At 41.3% G+C, this 24872-nt stretch overlaps 1 protein-coding gene across 1 annotated transcript in view; it reads right to left on the reverse strand.

The window, feature by feature from the left end:
• The window catches only part of dnah1 (dynein, axonemal, heavy chain 1), a 33099-nt gene that overhangs the window by 2484 nt on the left and 5743 nt on the right, over nt 1-24872 (reverse strand). The window contains exons 15-76 of the mRNA XM_078247884.1: nt 24749-24868; nt 24571-24653; nt 24283-24424; nt 23909-24064; nt 23555-23753; nt 23197-23450; nt 22562-22774; nt 22285-22449; nt 22059-22180; nt 21581-21686; nt 21313-21492; nt 21046-21186; nt 20404-20567; nt 20152-20265; nt 19875-20063; nt 19011-19116; nt 18576-18689; nt 18336-18485; nt 17951-18037; nt 17632-17818; nt 17438-17529; nt 17180-17334; nt 16914-17091; nt 16632-16826; nt 16391-16510; nt 15735-15893; nt 15512-15613; nt 15269-15409; nt 14897-15057; nt 14626-14783; nt 14241-14414; nt 14090-14119; nt 13667-13845; nt 13146-13376; nt 12734-12930; nt 12096-12231; nt 11670-11878; nt 11376-11547; nt 10612-10803; nt 10404-10514; nt 10088-10273; nt 9806-9997; nt 9432-9599; nt 9128-9319; nt 8718-8849; nt 8210-8335; nt 7923-8042; nt 7253-7402; nt 6983-7143; nt 6261-6486; nt 5867-6062; nt 5543-5694; nt 5228-5424; nt 4971-5115; nt 4518-4676; nt 3730-3861; nt 3428-3598; nt 3131-3310; nt 2588-2764; nt 1283-1453; nt 904-1034; nt 413-557 (exon numbers count right to left, since the gene is read on the reverse strand). Of these exons, the coding sequence (XP_078104010.1) occupies nt 413-557; nt 904-1034; nt 1283-1453; nt 2588-2764; nt 3131-3310; nt 3428-3598; nt 3730-3861; nt 4518-4676; nt 4971-5115; nt 5228-5424; nt 5543-5694; nt 5867-6062; nt 6261-6486; nt 6983-7143; nt 7253-7402; nt 7923-8042; nt 8210-8335; nt 8718-8849; nt 9128-9319; nt 9432-9599; nt 9806-9997; nt 10088-10273; nt 10404-10514; nt 10612-10803; nt 11376-11547; nt 11670-11878; nt 12096-12231; nt 12734-12930; nt 13146-13376; nt 13667-13845; nt 14090-14119; nt 14241-14414; nt 14626-14783; nt 14897-15057; nt 15269-15409; nt 15512-15613; nt 15735-15893; nt 16391-16510; nt 16632-16826; nt 16914-17091; nt 17180-17334; nt 17438-17529; nt 17632-17818; nt 17951-18037; nt 18336-18485; nt 18576-18689; nt 19011-19116; nt 19875-20063; nt 20152-20265; nt 20404-20567; nt 21046-21186; nt 21313-21492; nt 21581-21686; nt 22059-22180; nt 22285-22449; nt 22562-22774; nt 23197-23450; nt 23555-23753; nt 23909-24064; nt 24283-24424; nt 24571-24653; nt 24749-24868 (9693 nt within the window). The remainder of the gene's footprint in view (nt 1-412; nt 558-903; nt 1035-1282; nt 1454-2587; nt 2765-3130; nt 3311-3427; nt 3599-3729; nt 3862-4517; nt 4677-4970; nt 5116-5227; nt 5425-5542; nt 5695-5866; nt 6063-6260; nt 6487-6982; nt 7144-7252; nt 7403-7922; nt 8043-8209; nt 8336-8717; nt 8850-9127; nt 9320-9431; nt 9600-9805; nt 9998-10087; nt 10274-10403; nt 10515-10611; nt 10804-11375; nt 11548-11669; nt 11879-12095; nt 12232-12733; nt 12931-13145; nt 13377-13666; nt 13846-14089; nt 14120-14240; nt 14415-14625; nt 14784-14896; nt 15058-15268; nt 15410-15511; nt 15614-15734; nt 15894-16390; nt 16511-16631; nt 16827-16913; nt 17092-17179; nt 17335-17437; nt 17530-17631; nt 17819-17950; nt 18038-18335; nt 18486-18575; nt 18690-19010; nt 19117-19874; nt 20064-20151; nt 20266-20403; nt 20568-21045; nt 21187-21312; nt 21493-21580; nt 21687-22058; nt 22181-22284; nt 22450-22561; nt 22775-23196; nt 23451-23554; nt 23754-23908; nt 24065-24282; nt 24425-24570; nt 24654-24748; nt 24869-24872) is intronic.

Here is a 24872-nt window from a genome sequence, read left to right on the forward strand (position 1 = left end):
TTACAGTCCAAAAGAAACTCATAATAACACTAGTCGTTGACCAACCAACATCTCTTACTGCCCCCCCCATTCAAAGCAGTCTAACACCAGGCCTGGTTTGAGTCAAGGTTTCTCTTTGAAATTATCCAGGGTGAGCCACCCCGCCTACAGAATCGCTAAATGTATAAAAATATGAGAAGGTTATTGTTGCAGCATTTTGTAATGTTGGTCATGTAACAAAATGCTATGTTACATAATGTTTTACAGGGGTTGTAACATGCCATCTGACTACTGGGCACTGGTACCCACAATGTAATCAAAAGGAGAACAACTCTGTGTGTGCGTGTGTGTGTGTGTGTGTGTGTGTGTGTGTGTGTGTGTGTGTGTGTGTGTGTGTGTGTGTGTGTTTGTGTGTGTGTGTGTCTTGTCTTGCCTTGGCATTCCACATATCAGGCACCATGTTGTTGAACAGGCTGTTGGCCATGAGCTCCAGTTCTGATGACATCACCACTAAACCCTTCAGAGCCTTCACAATATCTCTGAGACTCTGAGAGATGACCTCTAGCAGCTTGTTATATCTGTAAGACAAAAGATACAAGGACCAATTACTGAAGTACTAATGATTTAAACAGGAAATACCTGATGCAGTACTATCCAGTCATTCATGTATCCTACTACCAGCTAATTACAAGTAACGTGCATAACTGGTGTTTATTCATTTGATCAAATTGTGCAAAGACGAACACGTCAGAATCAGCTTTAAATGGCCAAGTATGTATACACACAGAAGGAATTTGACTCGGGTTTGTTGTTCTAAATGTACAGCAACAGAGCAGAGGTGCAGATGTGTATTATTATTATTATATTATGGAGACCTACAATGTGATTTTTGTGATGTTTTCTTATAGCACATGCTTATATTACCTGATGACCTCCTGGATGAGCACTGTGTTCATGGACTCTTCATAGCGGACCGGGTACTTTTCCATTACCTCCTGAACACTGAAAGGCTGCGGAATCTTTTCAACAATGCCTGCAACTATCTCCTCCACTTTCTATGGTACAGGAAGAGGCACATCACCAATTAAACAACATGTGTCAGCCATAGTCAGGACCATGTTCCTGACAGGCTTCTAAACAATGCTCAGTTAAGTATGTTCTGCTGTTGATGGAGAAAAGGATGATGTTTTCAGTTGTCCCACACCTTTCAATCTGTATTGAGTTAGTGTACATACAATAATATGCTGCAAGTAGTAGTAAAAGTATATGAGTGAAGAAAATTCGAAATAATAGATATCTGTACCTCCTCCAGAGATTTGCCCCCAGCAGATGCAGCTCGAGGCTGGAGACGAAGCACGGCTCCCAGCAGGGCGAAGGTCTCATTCTGGGCAAAGCTGATGTTGGCGTTGTCATGGAGACCAAAGATGTCAGGTGTATCATTGATGGGCAAACCACGAATATATGCCAAGTAACCCTAGAGGCCGGAATTGCCATGACAACAGGTCACTCACTGACACCATTATTGCCATCAATTAGTTTCAAAGTCAGCAGTTCATGTGCTTTATTTTATATGTGACACTTTACACACTAGAGCATATCATTTTCAGTCATTTTGATTAAATGACTAAAATATCTTATACACATTGCTTCCACCCAGTCTTTGTGAATTGAACCTTTAACATAATAAGTAAATATGGTATGACTATTTTAGAAAGGTTTAAGGAATCGGAGGCACTCAAAAGGTTATTCATTAAAGCCTTCAATATCTTGTGATTAAGTAATAAAAACATTCCTCCATGTTTCAGCCATTAAGTCCTTCATCAGGGCAGGGCAAGTACAAAATAGTCACCTTTGGGCTGTTTCTTATACTTGTTGGCAAGTCACAATCACATGATCAATATGGATAAGTAATTGGTCACATCATGAGTGTAAACTCACATGATAGACCATGTTCAGCAGAGGAACTCACACATCAAAAGTCTAACACACTGTAAGGGCAAACTAGCTATAAACAATTACAAAAACCTATGCATAACATCTTTAAACTTTTAAATATTTGATTTTATAGAACACACAGAGCAAGCAGCCTATGCCATTATTCATCAGAGCATAAAGTACGAGACAGCCCGAAGGCAACCATTCTGTACTCAATGGCTGAAACGCATAGGCATGTTTTTATGACTTAATAGCCAAGAGATATTAAAGGCTCTTTAATCATTACCCTCTTAAGTGCCTCATATTCCTTCCTCAATCTTTCTAAACTAGGATCCCCAAGCTGAAGAGCACCAGAGGGACACTTTCTATACACCCGAGCAGCACTCCATGCAGACTGTATTTTGATTATTATTTGCTTTTAAAATAAGTATCTATTTTAGTGGTATGTTGTTTATTTGTTGATTACAGATATTGTCATGTTACATAGATGACTGTCTTGCTGAATCACCTAAAGACTTATCATTAGGTATACTTAAAAGTGGGTAACCCGGTGATTATCAACCTTTGAAAATATACAGTATGCAATTTTGGAGTATACCAACGGATCCAGACAAAGGTCAAATTGAATGCACTACTCGTATCCCAAGTTTTGAATGCTCCTGCGTTATCTAACCTTAAGATCCAGATTTGTGTCTATCTGCCGGTAGACTCCAGACGAAGAGTAGACATAATTATCAAAAAGCACAGCAGGACAGTAGAAATCCTCCAGCACACTGAGCAGACATCGTCTGTCCCAGTCATCTGTCACGCGGCCGCCATAATTGATCTCCCCTGCAGTGTATGTTAGCACCTGGACAGGTAGAGGACAAAAAAGGGAGATACTCAGATGAACATGCTCACACACACACACACACACACACACACACACACACACACACACACACACACACACACACACACACACACACACACACACAAACAGGCTGAGACCAAAGCTTATGTATCTTACTAAAGGGCCTGTGTTTCTGTAAGCTAATGCCTAAACTATCCACAGTTTTAAGACAAATGTCATAATATCAATCAACAGTGAGCTGGACATGTGTAATATATAAGTTAGGAGAAACAACAGGATTGGAGTGATTGCAAATGATGTGGCTTTGGCGCTAGTTAGTTTATACAGGTTGTTAAATATAGATACAAACATTATCTCGCTCACCTTGTATGGGACATCCTGGTACTCGTCCAGGAACATTTTGAGTTGGCTGATGCAGATGTTCAGGTCTCCGTCGGTGAACTCATAGGGAATGTTAAAGCCCAGTGGACCAAACTTCCTTCGCTCCAGAGCAATTCCATGGAAGAGACACAGAGACAGGAGCAAAGACTTGAGGTGTGTTGCCTGGAGAGGAGAGGAGAGGAATAACTTGGAGATACTACTAGATACTAGATGATCACAAAAAATTGTAAATATGATAAGAAGGAACAAACTCAGAGGGTGACTAATGACTATGCAGACCTTGGTGGAAGAGGAGATAAAATCGTTGGTGAGTCTTAGGTAGGTTTTCTGTAGATTGGCCTTGATTCCCTTGGGAGGCTCAATGGTCATTTTTGACCCATTTTGGAGAATGGACACTGGGAACTTGTTGCTGGGAAGACTTGTGAGCCACAGACGGAAGTCCTTATGCACCTGTTTGGGGGTTGTGGGACATACAGTATGTGGTAGAAGGAAGTAATTAACACTGGCAAAGTAAGTATAAGGCTTGCCTAACATACAATTTGAGTGTATAGTGTACAGTATGTGTATGCATATGTTCTGACCTTTACTGGGTTGATGTTTTCAATGAGTCTCTCCAGGGCAGGCATCCAGCTGGGCGCCAAGTGACAGTTCTGGAAGAATACCCACTGACCTCTTTTCATTGCAGCGTGCATCAGGGTCTCAGCCCAGGGTCCCTGAATTACACAAACAACAGCAGATGAAAAGGCAGATGTGAAGACGACAACAAGAGTTTTGCCAAAAAACATTTAACTTAATATGAGGTTAGGTTTAGAGAAACCATCCACGTTTCCTAGAAGTTTGCCTTATTTAAAGAGCGGGTAACATAGAGAATCTCCCCACCGCCAATTTGAGAACATTTTAGAAATGCTTAAGAGCCCTCAGTTCAATGTAGACAGAAATTGAGGACAGGGTGATGCAACAGCCCTCTCACATAATTGCAGGTAATGTGATAAACTCCCACTAAGACCTATTGAACAGCCACAGGGGTAGTGTGTTGCTGGGAGATTTGGTAGGCCAGCCACTAGGTTTCAGGTTCTGAAGGATGAGTCTGCATTTATCCTAAAACCTACACACAAGGCTTTTAGGGTTATTCTTTAAGCTTAATTGTGGTATCCTGAAATCTAGCATCTGTCAAAGTAGTATTGCACATTGTCCTAGTCTATGGCCATAAATAGAGAAAACAATTAGCACAGAGGTGGCCATTCTTAACAAGACAAATGAGAATGGCCTGGTTCTGTGAGAAAATGTTTTACAGTGCCTTTCCCTAGGGTCACAGAGAGTGTACGAAAGAGAGTGAGAGAGAATTCCCAGGCAACCCCCTGGTCCTGACCTGGCCTTGGCCCAGAGAGATGGCATTCATTTTCTTGGAGAACTGCATGACATCAGCAAACTTGTAGAGGTCAGCAGCAGGGTCAGTGCCAGGGGACAGGACAAAGATAAGGGGAGTGGAGGGGGACGACTCTGTGAAGACCACAGACAGGTCTGACGTCTGTGGACAGATGGAGAGAGAAGGAGTAACAAGTCATTTATACTGCTGCTGCATACTGTAGAGCAAACAACCGGAAATCATTTTCAGCTGAATTTAGCATAGTTAATTTAGTACTACAAACATTACCAATGTTTGCACTGCTGCAGAACCAGCCCAAACAAATGGAACCATTATTGCCATGTTAATTACCACACTTCTAAGCCACTGTGACAGAGATAAGAATACATTTTTGTCACTGCGTACATATTGGTTTTAATATCAACATTAAGGCAAGAGAGAGGAGAGTGACTCTACCTGAGGCTCTATGAAGCGTTGTCCCAGCTGAGCTGAGACAAAGTCCTGCAGGCCTTGAACAAGACTGTCAGCCCTCAGACAGCGCAGGACCAACAACTTCTGGAATGAGTCCAGCTCTGTGTCCCAATCTCCTGGGAGAGGCTCCCTATAGGAAAACATACACACATGCACACCTTAATAGATATTGACAGCTTCTACAAAGTACAAATGAAGGATGCATGTGTACATATGTTAACATAGTGGTTATCTATGCGTGCCTGTGAGGCTGGTTGCTGTCAAAAATCCTCTTGAAACCCTGCAGATGTTTGGCGAAGGTCTCTGCCAGGTTGCTGAAGTTGTCCAGAGCGCTGAGGCCCAGGATGTCCTGCCAGGCGCGCTCCGACAGCCAACCCACTGCTGGGTTGGTCAGCCTTTGGATGGGCATCCCTCCAGATAGCAGGTAGCGCCACTCAGCCTGCCACAGAGATATAACACAGATTCATCAAATGTACCTGGATTAACTTAACTTCTGTATTTGTATGAGTCCGTACAGGAAATTAAATTTAGAGAATTTAAACTCCCTTGTTTCTCACCAGATCAATTTTGTTCTCATTCATCATAATGCGAACGCACAGAAGAAAGGCGAACATGAGTTTGTGCTTCTCAAACAAGCTGCGGCACACATTGCTGTACAGGCTGAAGGTGAAAAATGTATTGATGTTGGTGATTCTCTTCTCCACCGTGTCTGTAAGAAACATGTCATGGAAAAAATCAGTGTAAGCAGAAAAATATTTTTAACATCTGGTTTCAATGCCATAAGCCAGTTTTCATGAATTTTCCATCTGCACAGACATAATCCTGTGTACAATCTTGCAACCAAAGAGCATAATGACATTTACTGTGGAACTCCTTTCTACCTGCTCTCTCAGAGTTGGCAATGCCAGCCATGAAGATGCCAAGGAACCACTCCAGTGAGTACTGGTACATAGGGTCAACATTGGACAGGTCCGATACACAGAAGAAGAGGATCTGTGTGCGCACAGCCACCGGAACATACTCCAGACGGGTGGCATCAATGTCCTGCTCTGTCTGCTCTGCGGCCATCACTTTGGCCTGCCAGTAAAACCAGTTTACATTAGTAGAAAATCCAACAATAGTGGCTTATGAGTTTGATGACACATCGTTATAGTATCTTATTTTGGTTTCGGAGAGAGTTGTAATTGAGAAAAAAACACTTCCAAGCTAGTTCATTAAGAACTTTATGGTAGGACATATGTAATATTAGAGATAATAGCTCTCCTACTATCTTACCTGGATCTCCCCAGCTTTGATCTTGGAAGCCCCCAACACTTGGATGAGCTCCTCGTTGTCCACAGGGTTCCCCTTTGTGGAGCTCAGTCGGAACAGGATCTCATCCTCAATTTCTTTCAGTTCCTGTTTCATCTTTGCGTTGCTGATGATCAGCTGGTTCTTGGCCTCCTCCAGGTCTGGACGTTCCTCAGCCACCACCTGGCCCAGCAACTGGTCCTCTAGACCACTGGAAACGCACAAAATGCACATTTACAAAAAAACCAAGACATAGTTGTTATACAGTTGAATATAGTACATACCCTGAATTGATTCTGAAAATGATTGGTTTATATCTGGTTCACAGTCGCCAGCTGTTTGTCTTTTTAATCTATCCCTAACATCTTCATCTCACCATTTGATTTTGAGATGTGGAATGCAGAATATTTTAGTACAGTACTGACCAACAATTTAAAAAACAGATAAGACTGAAAGGCTGCCTTTTCAAACTTAACAAATATACAAACTTGCATTAGCACTGCTTTCAAATGTAACTATTGTATGCTTTGCACATATATTTAAATAATAACACCACTTGTGTATTTTGAATGCAGAGTGAATTAGGACAAGCAATAAGACTTTTCTGTCAGGTCTCAGCACTGAAGGGTAGCTGAGAAAAATGTGACCATAACTGAGATAATTGATGGCAAATTTACAAAAATAAAAAATATGTCAGCATGTATTACCTGGGTGACAAGGTGAAGTTAATGAGGGTGACATTGGTAGAGACCTCTGGAGAGTAGTGTGGGTTAGGCAGCTTGGTTGTGATGTACATCTTGAAGCCTTCCTGGTAAGGGATGACTGAATCCCCCAGCTTCAGCACTGTGTTGCCTTGCTGCTTAAATGTCTAAGGGCCAAGAATGTGAGTTAGGCAAATCAGTGTACGATAAATATTTGCACAACACTGCAACACGGTACAAATTATTTTTGTTTGTAATAGATGTGTGTGTATTCACCTGTTGCAACAAGACAGGTTCTAGAGCAGGATCTAACTCCTCTCCTACATTCTCCAAGAGGCAGGGTTTACCAAAGCAAATGGCGTTCTCAAGACTGCGGAGGAAGTCCCGGTCACTTAGCTTAATAACCTCCAATGCATTGTCCTGCTCCTGAGAGACAACAGGAAGCAAGTATTACTGAGCTTTTTTTTAGGGCATTTTTGCCTTTAATTGTTAGGACAGTTGTATAGATGAAAAGGGGGTGAGAGAGGGGGGAACTCATGCACCAAAGGGCCACAGGTTGGAACCCTGGGCCTTGGTACATGGGGCAGACGCTCTATCAGGTGAGCTACCAGGGTGCCCCAGATTAAATACAACAACACAGAAGCTTTCCAGGGGGGTTGTTGGTGATGTGGAATAAGAGGTAACTCCAACAATCTAACTACTGTTTGCCACACAGCCAAAACAAGTACACCTATATGTACTGAATTTAACAACATATTGAACTGCACTGGATACTCTGCTATGTCAACTCTTGATACTGGTACATAAAGTATAATTACAAACACTACACGTAATGTGAAGGAATAAATTCCAATCTTGACGGCTACTTCTCATGTCTTCTTGTCTCACTGGCACCCTCTGCAGTTATGGTTGGAGCAGCACACATATATACACAGATAGTCCTCACCATGTTTTTGATCCACTTGTTAGCTTGTCCTTGAGGATCAATGAATAAAGCCCAGCGCAGAGAGTACTGAGCAATCACACCGTTCTCCACTGAAAGGTTATCATTGGGCAAACCTGATATCTATGCACATAGAAAGGACAAAGTATGTAAAAAGTAAGTAAATGATAATTAAAAGTTAATTTAAGTCTAAAAGCACACAAAAAAACTGAGTCAGTCTGACTATTAACAATTAAAATCGTAAGAGGCTTAGACCAGACTAGGTCAGCTGATGACTGGTTGGTTCTGACCTGCCAGGAGCGAATCTTGACTCGATCTCCAAAGGTGTTGATCAGGTTTGGTTTGTCAGTGTGTGGAACACTTAGCTCTTTGAAACAATGCAGACACTCCTCAGCCATGGCTGTCCTGTACTTTCCCTAAACACAAAAACAATGCACCTTCATGCAAACCATGCAATAATGCTGCACTGATTAGGAATAGGAAAAGACACACTATGGCCAACCTACTAAAAATCACTATTTTATGAAATTATGCTTTCAACAATATACTTAACCATTATGTTCAGATTTTATAATTGTTATTGGTTAGATTTTCTTTTTTTTAAATAGTCTGGAAACACAAAAACAAAAGTTATAGTTGTTTTTAAGTTAAATCATCACAATATTGATTCATAAAAATGCAGTTGATTGTAATGGGAATTATGTATAACACAGTATATACAGTACTGTATATTATGGGTAATGCAACTTTTTAATATGTATTCACACTCACGCACTAACTGAGTTACATCCCACTTACAGTGAAGGGTCCCAGGTATGCTACGTATCCTGCACACAGAAGCACATCGCCTGCCACATTATTCACCATGTAATCCAGATGTTGCACTGTTTCCTTCCAACGCACCTTCTCATCTGCCAGTCCACCTATAAGCTGGAGAAGATCAATGATGCAACTATCAATATCAAAAAAGTTAAAATTACCTGAAAATGGTAAAAAAAAGTATTCTTATTAGACAATATTACACTGCATTACATTGGCATTGATAATATCATATATTACAATATATATATATATATATATATGTTTTTTTTCTACAAATCTGTATTCTGTTTCTAACCATCTCTCTTGTCTGTTTCTTGTGCTGCTACAGTGCTAAAATTCCCCCCTGTGGAAGTGTTGTCTTATCTTATCTTATCCTGCCTTCTAACCTTGTCTGCTCGGACGAGGCGGGCCTCACACAGTTGATACTTGTTGTCCAGCTCATTTTTCTTAGCCACACAGTCCTGGTACTTGGCCTGCAAAGTGGCAATGCCACCCTCCACCGCTGCCAGCTTTTCATTGGCATCATCCAGGATGCGTTGGGTCGCAGCTAAATCCTCCTGGGCCTCCTGGAGAGCTTGCTGTGAAAATATTTACATTTTTTATGTCAAGACGTCTCATTTGAAAAACATGTACATACAGTGGTGTCTTACATGGATAGCCAATGGCTAAAATGTGGATTTCAGTTTTTACCCTTTTAGGTCCCACAGCCTTGGACACAAAGTGATATTTATGCATGGCTCGCACCCACTGGCAAATGGAGGTACAGGCTGTAGAAACCTTGGCAATGGAGGCTGGCTGGAATTCCTCATTATCTATGTAGGGCTGGACTATATTAATCACGCTATCCGGGATGTTTTCCTGCAGAAATGATTTTTGGCAGAAAAAGCAGCTTTAATACATCTCCCAAACAGGAAATGACCAAATCAGCATCTAACACTGGAATTTTGAGAATTTAAGAGATTTAAATACAATCTGAAAAAGACAATGATGTTCTGGAGAGACAAGGACAACATATGCTATACATACAATGACATGGCAATTAATCCACTAGATATGAACTCTACCTTATCATACTTGAAGAGGCTTTCCAGAAACTTTCCAGGGTCTTGTAGCAGACCTTTACCAGGTTCCCAGTAGTCGTCAACCTTGGAGCCAGGCTTCTCTCCAGGTACCCTTTTGGGTTTGATGCCCTTCATAATGCACACCGCCTCAATAACCAGCTTTACCCCCGCGGGAGGTCGCTGCATGGCTCGCACCTATGGAAAAAAAACATTCTGGAGGTTATAGTATACATATAAACTGTAATTAAAGAATAGCTTCAACCTATCATCATCAAAATCTTTGACCTCAGTGACATCATTCTTGTTGAGAGACTTGAGGCTGGCAAGGGCAGCATCCAGGGCTGGCAGAGCCTCATCCAAATCTCTCTGGGCGTCTGCTGCGATGGCTCCTGCAAAACGAGCTTTCTCTGAAGCCTTGGCTTCCTCTGCTTGCACTGACTTCCGGGTCTCCTCTGCAACCACTGTGTCTTTCTGGCAACATAGGTCATAAATTGGTATGTTTTTTCAAAAACACTGCTGCACATATATGGGACAAACACTATAAAGTAAAAATCATTGGCCCCGGTTATTGTTCCACTGTCTGTATCTTAGTTTTCCTTACTTTGATGGTCTCCATAGTGACTTCAGTGTCCTTAGCGGCCTCCTCCAAAAGAGGTCTCATTGTCTCCAGCTCCTCCAGCATCTTACTCACATCCTCTGCTGTGCTAAGAAGCTACATGATCACAGAATAGCAGCTAGTCAGATAAGAGTGCTAATTAAACATATGTACATTCATTTCTATTATTATTTTTTCCAGTTCAGTTCCTTGCCTTGTCCAGGCCAGTCTTCATGCGCTGACGAGCACCACACAGCTCTTGCTTTTTGCGTCCAGTGAGATTTGAGAAGATTTTGAGCAGTTCCAGGTAGCTCTTGGGTGTGACATAGTTGTGTCGAGAAAGCTCAGCCAAGTACTGTTCACACATCCTGGCTACCATCTGGTGAATCTTCACACACATCAATGTCTGGAGAAGGGAATCAAAAAGGAGAGACTGTGTTCAATGTAAAGTTGTTCCAGTATCTGATTCTGATTCCTATTGTAAGAGATAAGACACAAAAACTAGTCTCGCTTTGCCAGACCGTCCTCCAAAGCGCGCTGGAGGAGAGTCTGGCTACTCCACATAGCATTCGGGGATGGGAGGAAAAGCCGCGGTGCCGCTGCAATATAGGCTCGGAAGGAACTTGTTTTGGTGTGTACATTTAAAAGTTGTTTTAGTCATGCAACAGAAAACTCAGATTGGACAGATAGTCTAGCTAGCTGTCTGGATTTACCCTGCAGAGATCTGAGAAAAGGTTAATCATAGTCCTCATAAATCGACCGGAGTTTAAAATGCCAACACAAAGGAAGCCCAAGGCAACGGCTATCCGGCCTAAATGAGTGAAATCCAGCAGATTTTCCGGCTGCAACGGAGCAATCCTGAGAGTGGAACATCAAGGATATAGACTACACAAAACAAACATGGTCTCAACAGATCACAACACACACACACACACACACACACACACACACACACACACACACACACAGCGTCCTCACCAGTCCCCTGATGACTGTGGGGCTGGCCTCTAGCTCAGGCAGCTCATTAAGAAACGATGTGGCCACAGCCTGCAGAGCCTCCTCTGGCCAGGCACTGAACCAGTCTATGGTGCAACATGTCACAAGTGAGGGAAACTGCCTCAGGCGTGCACGAAACACCTCACCAATAGGACTGCAGAGAAATAAATAAAGAGGAAACGTGGTATAGGAAGAACAAAGATGAAGAGCAAATGTATCCACTTCTTTTAATTTGCTTTTGACCAAGTGATCGACCAACTTTACTGAATTACTAACCTCATGCAGAGTACAGTGTGGATGTTGCTGCGGACCCTCCTGATGTAAGCAGCCATAAGGTTGGCTTTAGTTGGCTGTTGGCCGAGGTCTTGCACCACTGGCTTCATGGCTGCCTGGATGCGCTCCTGCTCGTCTGAGGCATACAGGTTGGGAACATCCCCAGAGTTCAAAATGTTGTTGATATCCTCTAGGAATGACTCGCTCTTAATCTGGGAGATTAACGCAAAGGTACTGATGAGTATTTGCTGCATTGCTTTCTGGTGAGAACAGAGAGACTTTACTTTATGCATTACATACTTAAGATCGTTTAGACCTACATGTTGCATTTTGTACAACAGCATTCCTACAACAAAGTGTGTATTAGCAATGCTATTAACTACCACACACATGAAGTATACTGCAGCAAGGCATAAGAGAACGCTTTACCTGTGTGTCTACAAAGAGAAAGGTGATCTGCAGGTCCTGAAGGCCGGCCTTCAGCATGATGCTTTTAATATCTTCTCTCCACTCTGTCTGACCGTAGTTCTTAGATAGCTCAATCTGGAAACACTCATAATCTGACCTGAATATGGACAAACACACTATGGGGACTGGGCCACAAAATATTTAAAGGATCATACTGGTGTTCCTGCATGTTTAAGCACATTAACAGTAAATTGCAGAAGAGTTTTTTTATTTCATTTTATTAACAGCACCTGCTTGTACCTGAACTATTATTCAATAATCAATAAAAATTGAAAACTTTAAACTTTAAAACTTTATACTTTGGTATAAAATAAAGGCAACTGAATGTTGATTGTTACATACTGTATTACTGTATCTATCTCATGTCTGACATTTTATAGTTTGCTGAAATTAATGAAAACAGCTGTACATAAAATAGGACATCAATCGTTAAATGTGTATATGCTTTAAAAAAAAAAAGGTCAGTAGTATAGAACACACACAAAACCAGCAGTGTGATCCTTTTAAAAAGCAAGTAATTGGAGAGATTTTCTTTTCATGTTTCATGACATTGTATTTAGCCTGTTGGCATGGGAGTTGTACAAAGTGTGAGATCTCACATATATGAGGCCAGCTTAGTGAGGGACTGACGCCCGCTCCCACCCACTCCAAGCAACAGGGCATTGCCCAAAGGCTGGCGCAGGATGCGGCCAATACGGCACACATGCTCAATGGCATCCATGAAGAGCACCAGCTTCATCTTGGTGGTATTTATCTGGTTGTAGTCTTCCATGTATTCCTCCATCACTTTCGCCAACTAAATTATATAATATAGAGGTGAAAAAAACTTTCTGTGGGTATACGGTCACTCACTTAATGCTATAGAATGAAAATAACACATTGACATGGGGAATATAAAAATGAAGCTCCTTCACAAAGTACAATGTTACTACCCATGAACCAACTGGTCAGCTATTTAGCAACAGAAGATTATACAATGAAATATTTCCAACATTGGTTGGCACCACTCACCCGTTCCTTGTCTTCTATGAGTGTGTAGACTTTGCGGTCAGCTCCAGGAGTCATGAAATCTCCATACAAAACAGGTTGGTAGGGCACAGCTTCTTCAAAGTTGCAGTCAAACTCCTGAATGCAGTCCTTCAGGAGTCTGTTGAACCAGTCCCTGTCCTCGGCACACACCAGGCGGTCTTGGAAAATCCGACAGTTTTCGTGATACCACAGCTGCAGCAGCTGCAATTTGTCCTAAAATCAGCAAAGTAACACTGATTTTATGCTGGCTTCTTTTTAATCGTTTAAAATTTCTCATTAGTCCAAACCTATATATAATTATTCGAGGACACCCACACTATTTGTTGGGTCCATTGCTAGGGTGACAAAAGCCATATAGCACACTGCTGGTACTAGTTACTTCAAAGGAAACTGAATTTGTAAGTACTTAATGGATCAAGTGACTTTACCTGAATGGGTATTCCAACATTTCATAATAGTAATGTGATAATGTAAAATGATTTGATTCTGTTGGATCTAAATACCTCTATCTTTCCAGCCTCAGCCATGAGGATGCCCTGGAAGACTTTTGACAGGTCTCTGATGTTGAAGGTGTAATGGGACTTGGCTGGAGTTGGGAGGAGCTGGGAGGTAATTGTAGAGTAGACTCGGATAGTAGCGTCTACAAGAGACTCATTCAGCGGCTGGATTGCTGGCACAGGTCCTGAAAAAAATAGAGGAGAGAAGACAGACGTGCTAACATTTTCTTTTTATCAGAAGACACTTCCACATGCTTTGGTCAACATTTCTTGGCTTGATAGAGCTTATGTGCTTATTTTGTAAATTAAAATGACTTAAAATGGCAATTATTCAGATATGTGTTTTGTGTCTTCCAGTAATAAATGAAATGTTACAATTTCACACTATGCACTCTTAATCTACTCCCTTTCTCTGTGTCTCTGACTTACTGCCTGGTTCGTCTTTACTCATATTTCCATCTGAAAGAGAACAAAGATTCAATTAACAACTGTTGTTAGTTGTTTGTTTTTTTACTAGCTGATGTAAGTAATCTATACCCTGCAACATCTGAACTTTGACAGATTAGCAGACCCGACCCACCCATCCAACTGCCCAGAATGGTGGAGAAAATCTTTTTCTTGCTGGCATCTTCCATTTCAGTGAAGGACAGGAAGTTGAAGTGGCGTGTGAAGCGCTGGGTGATGGGGTTCCGGCCTCCCCCTGGGGGTCCCATGGCGCAGGCAAAATTGATGTCCACTATGTTCTTGAATGTCCCTGGGGAGAAAGGACAGGGAAACAAAGAGAAGCTCAATCTAAGAAAACAACAAAACCCAAATCTATGCATTATTATTATTATTTTTATTATTATAACAGTTATTATATTAGGCATGAAGAAATACTCTGTGTGACAGTAAAGAGCATACAATATCAAAAGCTTAAAGGAACAAAAGGGTGGGAAAAGCAAAAAGGCCTCCAGGATTCTTACCTATCTGTTTCCTGTCATACCAGCCTCCATGGTCCATCCACTGCCTCAGCAGTTCAATAGGAGGCTGAGCACCATACGTCTCCAACAGGGGCATGTTTAGGTCATCAATAAAGAAGATGAAATACTTTCCCATTGGAGGTCCAAACACACCTTTCCGCCTGACACACAGGCACATACATCATTAAAATGGTGGGTCACAAATACGTATATAGTTCGTAGTATTGTAAATAATGTGTAGTTGGATTGACGATGTAAAGTATAGCAGGCATACCGTTTGTCTAGTTTACTGTCAACATAATCTTGAGTCTGGTTGGCTGAGGTGCGGGCAGAAAACATGAGGAAGTGTGTGATGTATTCCGCAGACATGTTTTTCAGCAGCTTGTCTGAAATGGTCAAGGTCTTTCCTGTGCCAGTTGGCCCAATACAGAGCACCTGGATCACACACACAGGCAAATATAAATATATTCTATTGGTGCCTTTTCAAGGAAATGAAATCATTTTAAGTATTTATTACGAGTTTCTGAATAAGTGCTTTAGGTTAAAAAATCACAGTTGATGCTGACAAGTGATACAGTTGTTTTTTTTTAAACATTTACAGTATTTGTAGACATGTGTGAAGCTCAACTACAATCAAAATACTCACAGGTTTCTTATTGGTCAAAAGCATATCCATGAGGAAAGACATTCTCACTGTGTCAGCAGTCGGAACAATGATGTCAGCATAATTTGTCTCTGGGGTGATTACAACACTCTTTGCATATTTCATCCAGCTGACCCACTGGACCTAGGGTACCGGGAAAAAAAAGATGATTGAGTAAAAAGCAAAAATGCATCTGATGGTCTTGGTTGCATGAACAATCTGTATGATTATGCATAATTTGTTTACTTTTCTTTCCTCATCTTCATCCTCATCCTCAAAGTTACTTATCCCTGCATCATCAAGCCTGTAGTCATACACCATGGCCTCCTCTGGAAAGCATAACTGGATCTGAAGGACAAATACATTTCTGATTATAAAAATATACCTCTTGCAAGAAATATTCCAGCTGTCAATACAAATCACATTAGAACTATTTTAGTATTTGGGATGCCAAAGCGGAGACGCTGACCTTTTCATCTGCCATCTTGTTCTTGAGCCAGGCACTGAAGCGCTTACAGCTGGCTGCATCTCCTGTGGCTCCCACACTCCACACCAGAGAGAAAAAGAACCAGGGCTCAATCAGCTCCGTCAGACGCTCCAATTTCTTTCGGGGCGGTGGCTTCACATCCTACAAGACAATAAACTGAAACTAAATTCACATATACAGTACAGAACAGGGTTTTTCATCAACTTAAAGTTGAACTTCCTGCACATTCTTTTCCACTGATGTTGTTGTTGTTGTTGTTGTTGTTGTAATGCAGTGGGAATGTAATTGACTGCACGATAGCATGATTGTAGATACATTATTTACTGAAATTGAATAGGTGCAACCCAACACAATCAATCAAGTTTTTCAATAGCAGAACATCTTCTGTATTGTTTTACCACACTTGCCCATGTAGATGTATATAATGATAATACATTTATTCACAAAAACATTGCAGGTTTTAAGATCGCTCAAAACCTTACGTTTTAAAGTATCTTGTACAGCTTTCCTAAAACACTCAATATTTACCATACCAAATTGAAAGTGTTCTAAATGCTTCACACAGCATATCTGCACAGAAATCCATGTATATATTCATTTAAATGGGGGCTAATATAACAGAGAGAAGCTGCACACACCTCTCTGATGTTGAAAGGATTGAAGAAGCAGTCCATAAGTTTAAGCAGACTACAGGTCAGGTTGCTGTCCAGAGATGTGATGACCTCCTTTACTGATGTGCGGACAAATGTGATGGAGTCCTGGGTAAAAGTACAGAAAAAACAAAAAATAAAAGCAGCAATTGTTTATATGATCACAGTCTTTCATAATGAAAAGCTTTAACATTCAGTGCTGGTGTCTCAGTTATGTCTCCCCTCCCACCTGCAGGAACCTGGCAAACAGGGAGTTGAGCTGCTCTGTGAACGGTTTCAGGGCTTCGGGGACCTGCTTCAGCCAACACTCTGTAAAAGGGATGAGGCCCAGAATGCTGGGCTCCAGGTAGACCATACCGCAGCGAGACACTGTGGCTGGTGATGCCACCGCCAAGTCTTGCACCTCAAACATCATGGTCATTACCTGCAAGAGGAAAACACAAAACATCTATGCATGTGGGACAGAGGAAAACACGGACAAAAAAATGAAGACCGTGAAACTTAATCTTACATCAGTAAGCTTGATGATTTCCCCAGAGCTAAGGCACAGTTTTTTATTGTCGTCCAGAACAGTGTTCATGTTCTCAATCCATACAGCATCCACTGGCCCATCAAACATGTACCACTTTTTCTCAAGGTCCATGGATGATGCACCTCCACGGATAACAGATGAGAGGATACCATCTGTCCTATAGGGGTGGAGAAAAAGTGTGTGTGTGTAGTATAGGTCTGACTTTTTTTGTTTGTTCTGTAGTTGAGGAACAAAGCATCACTTACCACTCGTGTGTGAGCAAGTCATACTCTCCGTAGAGCTGTCCCATGGTGATAGACTTGGGGTTGAGGACGTATATGTGAACTTCCTCATACACACCACCACTCACAGAGGGCTGGCCCTTCAGGGCTGTTATTGCCGCACCTAGTATCTCATAACACTAACACACGCAACAGTTATACTGACATTCAGGATTCTACACTGCAAAACAAGAGAACTGTGAATAAAACCGTAAACAATATCGTGACAGGGAAAAGACTCACCTTGGTTTTACCTGATCCAGAGGGTCCCACCAACATCAGGCCATGTCTCACCACAGTGGTCTCATACAGCTGAATACACTTATTTATATACCCTGCAATCACCACAATAACGTCATCTACTCATCCTAAAAATACAGGTAGCTGGATACCTGCATATCTGAAAACATATTTTCTGTACTTCCAGAAACACTAACCATCCACATCTTTGAGGTTCATCTTGGTGCAGACATTACGCATGGACTCTTCGAGTGTGCCATAGTTGATTGGCTCCTGTTTTGTCTTAGGGAAAAGATCGGACACAATACCGTTGAAGAGCTTCAAGTCGTCCTGTAAAAACTTTGGTACATTGACATCTTGAATGGCTCGCAGACAGATCAACTCCTGGGAGACAGCGAGATTTTAGAAGAATAACATATTACAAGGGGACAGGTAGTAGTTCCAACTCCATTCAAAATTTGTGTCATTTTTTCTTAAATACTTTATCCCACCGTTAACAAAAGAAACCTTTCTAACCTCATTCATGTCAGGATGTTCTCTCTTGAGGTTTCCAGCAGCTGAGATCACAGTCTTCACCGCTCTCATACCAAAGTCATAATGATCCTTCATATAAAAAAGAGCAAAAGTCAGTACACGTTCATATGTTTGTTATTCTTAAATGCATACACACACACGTCTCCATCCATTAACTATGCAACTACCAGTATGTTTCGTATGCCAATATTTTATAGTCCAATGCTGTAAAATTAAACGGTTAAAAAAAGTAATGTCTGTCACAATATACAGTATGCTGTATATATACAGTATGCACTTCAATTTCACATTCAACCACTTTCCTGTGCAAATAGCATATTTTCTTGGTAGACGGAAATGTCTGATCTCCTCTGAATCCATACAATACCTGAGAGCTGAGCTGTTCAGAGGAGAGCTTGAAAGTGGTGGTGATCTTCAAGGAAAGGACTTTGGCATCACTGAAGCCAAACGAGTACAAGGAGATCTCAGCTATCATGGCATAGTTAGGTACCATCATGGCCACAGGACGAAACAGTGCCTGTAGAAGAGATATCATTTCATTTGTTGAACTTCATCTGCTTATACTCAGTGTTATACAGTCATTCAAAATGAAATCATCATTTCAAACCTTGAGGTTGTCAGGCAGTTCAGTGCGTCCAGCGTAACCAGGATTCATAGTGATGAATACAGCACAAGAAGGAACAAGAGGGATCTCCGTCCCCTCAAACATAAACCGCTCTGCCTAAAAACACAATATACACACACAATTATCTTAGAGATACATAGACTGCTTCTTTATGTGTGGAATACAGTGGGGGTAAAAAAATAATCAAATTCTTTACTTGGATAAAACCAATATATACACTTTGAAACTTCATATTAGGAAAGTACTCAATTAAAAGTAATTACTAAAGCATAACATTTTCAAACATCTTTCTTCTTTTTTGAAATGCAGAAGAAATAAAAGTACAAGATATTCACACAAAATGGTACCCCGGTGAAATACTCTGTGGTGAAGTACAGTAGGTACCAGCGTGTGATTTCTAGTGAATCAACCTCTCACCCTCTGCTGCTGGGCCTTTTGTATGGTGGTGATCTGTTGTGCCACCACAGACAGCACTTCCACATCAATACGATTAAACTCATCAAAACACGCCCAGGCCCCAGAGCTGCAAAAAAGGAAGACAGACATAAATGCAACATGAATGTGATTGATGTAAGATTTGTCATATATAACTACAAAACTGTCTTTCATACTTTAGTAACTAGGGGTGGGAGAAAAAGTCAATTCATATATGTATCGTCATTTCTTTTGTGACGATTTTTTAAGCAACACTATGTAACTTTTCCCGCTTTGGTACTCCTATAGGTTGTCGCATTGGAACTACAGTAGCGCGAGCTGTACTTCCAATGCGACAACCTGTAGGGGGACCGAAGTGGGAAATGTTACAGTGTTGCTTTAAAATCGATTATTTTCCCCAGAATTTATATTTTTAATTTTATTTATTTCATACCAATGATTGACAATAATGACTAAATATTTTCTGTATATATGGAACGCTGACGGCGACTACATCACATCCATTCCCAGCAAAACAGAGCAAAAGCAGAACATGCAGAAAATCCATGTTATGTACTTCTTCACAAATGAAAATGATGTCAGACTGACTGACATGTGACGTGCATTCTTTTAAAAAAAAAAAAAATATATATATATATATATATATATGTCTTATGATATATTATCTCTAGAGGTGTATCATTCAACTTTTGTTTTTGTTAAGGAATTAAAATAAAATCGCAATACTCGAAGAATCGCAATTAAATGAAAATCGCAATACAAATCAAATCGGCACCCATGTATCGTGAAAGAATGGAATCAGGACAAAAACATATTGTCCCAGCACTATTAGTAACTGCCACTCACCTGGCCAGTCCTTTAAGAAACTTGCCCATAGCAATGAAGTCAAGCTGATCAGAGCAGTTGAAAACAACTGTTTGGATAGCCAGGGCCTTTCCCAGATCTTTAGTGGTTTCTGTCTTTCCTGTCCCTGCTGGACCTGCAGGAGCCCCTCCAAACTTCAGGTGTAACGCTCCTGTCAGGGTCAGGTAGCATCTGAAAAAGGCAGGAAGATGTGTATTAAAAAGAGTATATATGGTATTCAGGAAAAAAAAGAGAAGACAACATTAGACTTAACAACTACCTGTCAGTGAGCTGGGTAATGACCAGACGTCCGGAGTTACCAAGGTACTCATATCCATACAAAAACTCGGCATTCACTGCACGGACGTACAAGTCCTCCTTGGCCCAGTAATATCTACAATCAGTATCAGATCAGTATCAATATTCTGTACCCACAGTATTGCAGAATGATAGTATAAAATGAACTCCAACATCAGGACTGACCAAACTAAAAAGCAAAAGAAAATACAAAACAACAACACAAACAGATAACCTGAGCTGGCTGATCCACTCAAAGGCATTGATGCTTGAGACCTCCTGCTCCACCAGTCTGGCTACAACATCCTTTGCATGGACTTCTATGACGATGAGGGCAGACAGCACAGCTCGCTGCATCCTAGACAGACGTCCTCTCACCAGCTGCACCAAGTCACCCAGCTTCAGAAACAAAAGGGAAAATCTTATGAATAGAATACAGTATACTGTATTGTGCACAATGTACAGTGCAAATGTGAGCAATAAATAGCATGTGTATTTTTTCACAAATTAGGCAGGGTGCAGCACCCGAGCCGTTTTGGGCAGCACCAAAGCCAAATTAGTGTAAAATCAATGTGAGCATCAAAACAACCTAAATAACTTTTCTCAGATCTAATGACTGTAGTTGGTCAAATTTTATCTTTAAGCTTTCTGAGTGTTATTCATTTATCATCTGCTCTAGCTTTTCCAACGTTTTAGACACAGATATAGTAATAATATTTTTTATTGAAAAATGTCACATTTTCTTAAAGGAAGGACCCTTAAACCCCCCCGCCAATTATGTGCACCTAAATCTTCCACAAACCTAGGGAAAACACTGTTAGGGATATTTAAATATATATTTTGTCAGAATATGTGCCAGTCTATACCAAGTCCACACCTGTTTCTGTAGTTGGGGATAAAGGCGACTGGCCAAGTCTCCCTGCTCCAAGGCCTCAGACACCTCAGCAGTCCAGAAGACCTGACAGCCGGCTATAACCACCTGACCAGGCCACGACAACACCCACTCTGTACGAGGTTGCTGAGGGGGTCAGAAGTGCATACACAGGTGATACAAAAACTGGACAATTAAAATATGCCTAGAAATTGTATGAAAACGCAATACAAGTTTAGAAAACACATCAAAATGAGAGTCAGGATCGCAGACCTCAGGGTAGACTTTAAGTGAGCGGTCAATGTTATCCCTCAACGTGGCCTTCATAGATTTCTCGACTTCCCTGAGCCAGTTCTCCACATTTCCAGTAGGCCACACTGGCAGGTACAGCTTCACCTCCTCCCCTTCTCCAGAATACATATGTGTGATCTGTAGATCTGACTGGAATTGAAGCTGAGAACCAACATAAGTGGTATGCATGTTATATTTTCAGTAATATATGAGCGGAGTAATTGAAACGAAACAACCAGCCAGAACAAACCTGTGCAATGTTCTCAAAGCATTTGCGCAAGTGCGGTTGTACAGCAGTAGGATCTTTAGTCTGGGACAGAATCTCCAGGAGCTCATCATCTGACAGGAAGTAAAACCTACGAACAAATATTCGCAACTAAATATTTTAAGTCTGTGTAATCAACAGTGTGCCATAATTTAGCATGGAAACTCATTTCAGCTCACATATCATCCACATGCATATCATTGTTGAATCAAGTAGCCTTTACTTTTTAAAGATATTTGATCGATTTCCTTTTGGTCTCATAGCTACCCCCACTGTAAACAATCAAAGCACATTTTTTTTGGCCACTCACTGTTGGTGAGGTTGTGGTATCGTATTAAAAAGTGTCATCAATGCATATCCTCTCCAGGAAAGGGAATGTGTAATTATCATCATAGGTCTGTTATGATCACCATCAGAAATTGAAAGCCAGGGGAATTTTCATGAAACTTTCATTGAAGCTTACCTGGGGAAGGCGCTTCGTTTTGTCTCCAAGTATTCAGTAAGTCCCTTCTGCACCTGTTCCAACAGTGTGTTGCACTGTTTCAGCTTGTCCAATAGACGAGCATCTGGACACAGCTCAATCACCTACAACAAACAAAGTAAGCATCATTATTACCTAGCTCTATGTTTATCTCTGTATAAAAACAAAACCTTTGTCCATTAATATTAACTGCTGTGGAAGCTCTCACCGTTGGATTATTAAAAGCACTTTTCATGACTCTCCTCCATGTTTGATCCATTTGCTGGTATCTTTTTCCTTCCACAGGCAGCTGCTGAATGATATCATCAGAGCTGAAGATAGGCTCCAAGTAAAGCCAGGAGCGCTGGCACGTCAGCCACTCATCCAGCACATCCTGCAAGCACCAGAAGAGGGCAGACACTGCATCATAATGATACAAGACACAAGACCTTAAGTGTGTGCATGCAAGTTTAAATGGTGATAGATGCATGTGTGCATGTGTGTACTTGAGTCATTCTCAGCTTGCTCTCCCAGGTGTTGATACGGGCCTCAAAGGTTTTTTTAAAGGGAGAGAAGGACATGCCCTGCGTCATGACAATGTGGTCATCCAGCAACTGCGACGCTTCATCTGGGCTCTTCAAGATGTAGGTGCCTGTCTCTTTGTGGGGCAACACATCAAAGACTACTGTTGACCACTCATTTTCCATTTTTTCCAGGGCCTGAGTGAGAGGGTTTGGAAAAAAAGTATCAGCCACCAATTATATACACCAAATATAATTTTACACTCAAGTGCTCCTACTGTGAAAATTGCATTGAACCATTTCTTTTTTCGACGTTTTTGATGCCTTTTTTTCACTGTTTGTTTTTGCTTTTTCCAACTTTTGAAATTTTAAAATTTTTCTTCTACACATTTTCAGCGCTTATTTTCTGATATAAAACAAAAATTTAAAACAGGTCAATGTGACCCGAAGTCAACACAAGGGTTAAACCTAAAAATGTTGTTCATGCAGAGAATGAAATAAGATGCCCAAATAATGTCCAAACTTTGCAGTTCCACAGTGACACTCCATTCATCACACATCCTATACAAATAAAACTTTATAAACACTGTATTTAGAATATGACTCCCGTTCAAAGGTACCTGTTCAATGGTGTACTCTTTCCCAGCTACCTCAGCCACATGAGCTATGTCATCCACGTAGTTCTGTAGGCCAAGCTCCAGGCAGCGGGAGAAGGTCAGGTTGGCTTTGGGCATGACTTTCATCTCAATGCGTTCCGAAAGCATCTCCCAGTGGCGGTTCCTCATCCCCGGGTTCCTCAGGCCCTGAATCAGAGGAATGTAAGGACGGAAGTCCTCAATCTTGCTGCGGATTACAGATGCCACCAACTGGCAGTCTAGTGCCGTGTAAGACAAAGAAAGCAGGCCAAGAAAAGAACACGTCAGACGTATTAACAATCACACTTTGTCAAGTTTAAATGGTGATAGATGTGTCAACTACCTGGAATGTCCTTGAACTGTTTAATACATTTGTGCATGGTCTTGTGTGCATCTGTAACATTGCGCTCAAGCTGCTCAGGGTCTATGGAAGACAGTGGGTCATTGAGCCAGCTCTCATGCCAACGTAGCCAATCAGAGGTGGTGGTCCATAGGTCTTTGAAAGGCAGGAAGTCCTTTACCAGCTTCTGCAGCCGATCATACTGTAACACACATTGAGATTTCATTGTCAGAAAAAGCATGACAAATGTATATTCTTTCCCAGTTTGTTTAACAGTTCAAAACAAGAGGAAACATTCTGGCTTCTGGAAAGACAAAACGCATCTGGACATAAATTAATGGATGCTCTTTCACTTACGTTAGTGACAGGAACACCAAAAAGACGTTCTCTGGTGTTGTAGGTTTGAGCCATTGTCTGACACTCCTTAAGTTGCTTGCTTATACGCCTGACCTCGTTGACCACCTCATGGGCATGATCAATGTCTGCATGAGCCGCAAACCCAGCAACCAGCATCTAGAAACACAGTTGTGTTGATTTATAAAGAAATAACATAACATAACAGGCTAAGCTCTGTCTAGACTGGATGGATGGAGACTGTTGACGGAGGACCGATCACAAGAAGAATTCTGAAAAAATACAAATCATAAAGGGGGTCTACTTTCAGATGCAGCCAAATGAGGCTGCGAATTCAGTTGCTGTTGAACAAAAAAACATTTGTTGACTCAGCTGACCTGCAAAGAGTCTAGGTGCTCTTCAAAGTTGTTCTGGTCAACCAGCTGGATCTTATGGAAGCGCTCCTCATCCTCCACATTCTGGACGGCTACTGCTTCGATCTGGCCAATTATCTTTTGAGGCCACCGAATAGCTGTCCACCTGCAGACATAAGTATCTACAGCAATCACTCGAATAACTCCTCAGGTCCCTCTATTCACTCTAACCACTATGAACCCATCAAATCACTCTTAATCCCATATTAGAAAATGCTAACTCAATTTCAGATTGAGTTAGCACAGACTTACTTTTTTTTAACATCCTCATCTGAAAGACAGTAGTAAAGTTCGTCTAACAGCTCATAGTCTGACAGGGTCTTGCCAATAAGATCCTATTGTGGACAGATTGAAAAAGGTTTTCAGATGTATTGACAAAGTAACCTTTCATATGACACTTAACAGAAATAGCCAGTCCACACATGTGCACCTTGTAACTCTTGAGCTGTTCTGGGATTTGCTTCGCCCAGTCCCTCTTTTCAGCCAGGTCCTCAATGCTGTTTGGCTTCTCACGTAGCTTTCTACTTATTGTGTTGCACTCTTCACATGCCTAC

Source organism: Sander vitreus, chromosome 4 (genome assembly GCF_031162955.1).
Source record: "Sander vitreus isolate 19-12246 chromosome 4, sanVit1, whole genome shotgun sequence".
Classification (NCBI taxonomy): Eukaryota; Metazoa; Chordata; class Actinopteri; order Perciformes; family Percidae; genus Sander; species Sander vitreus.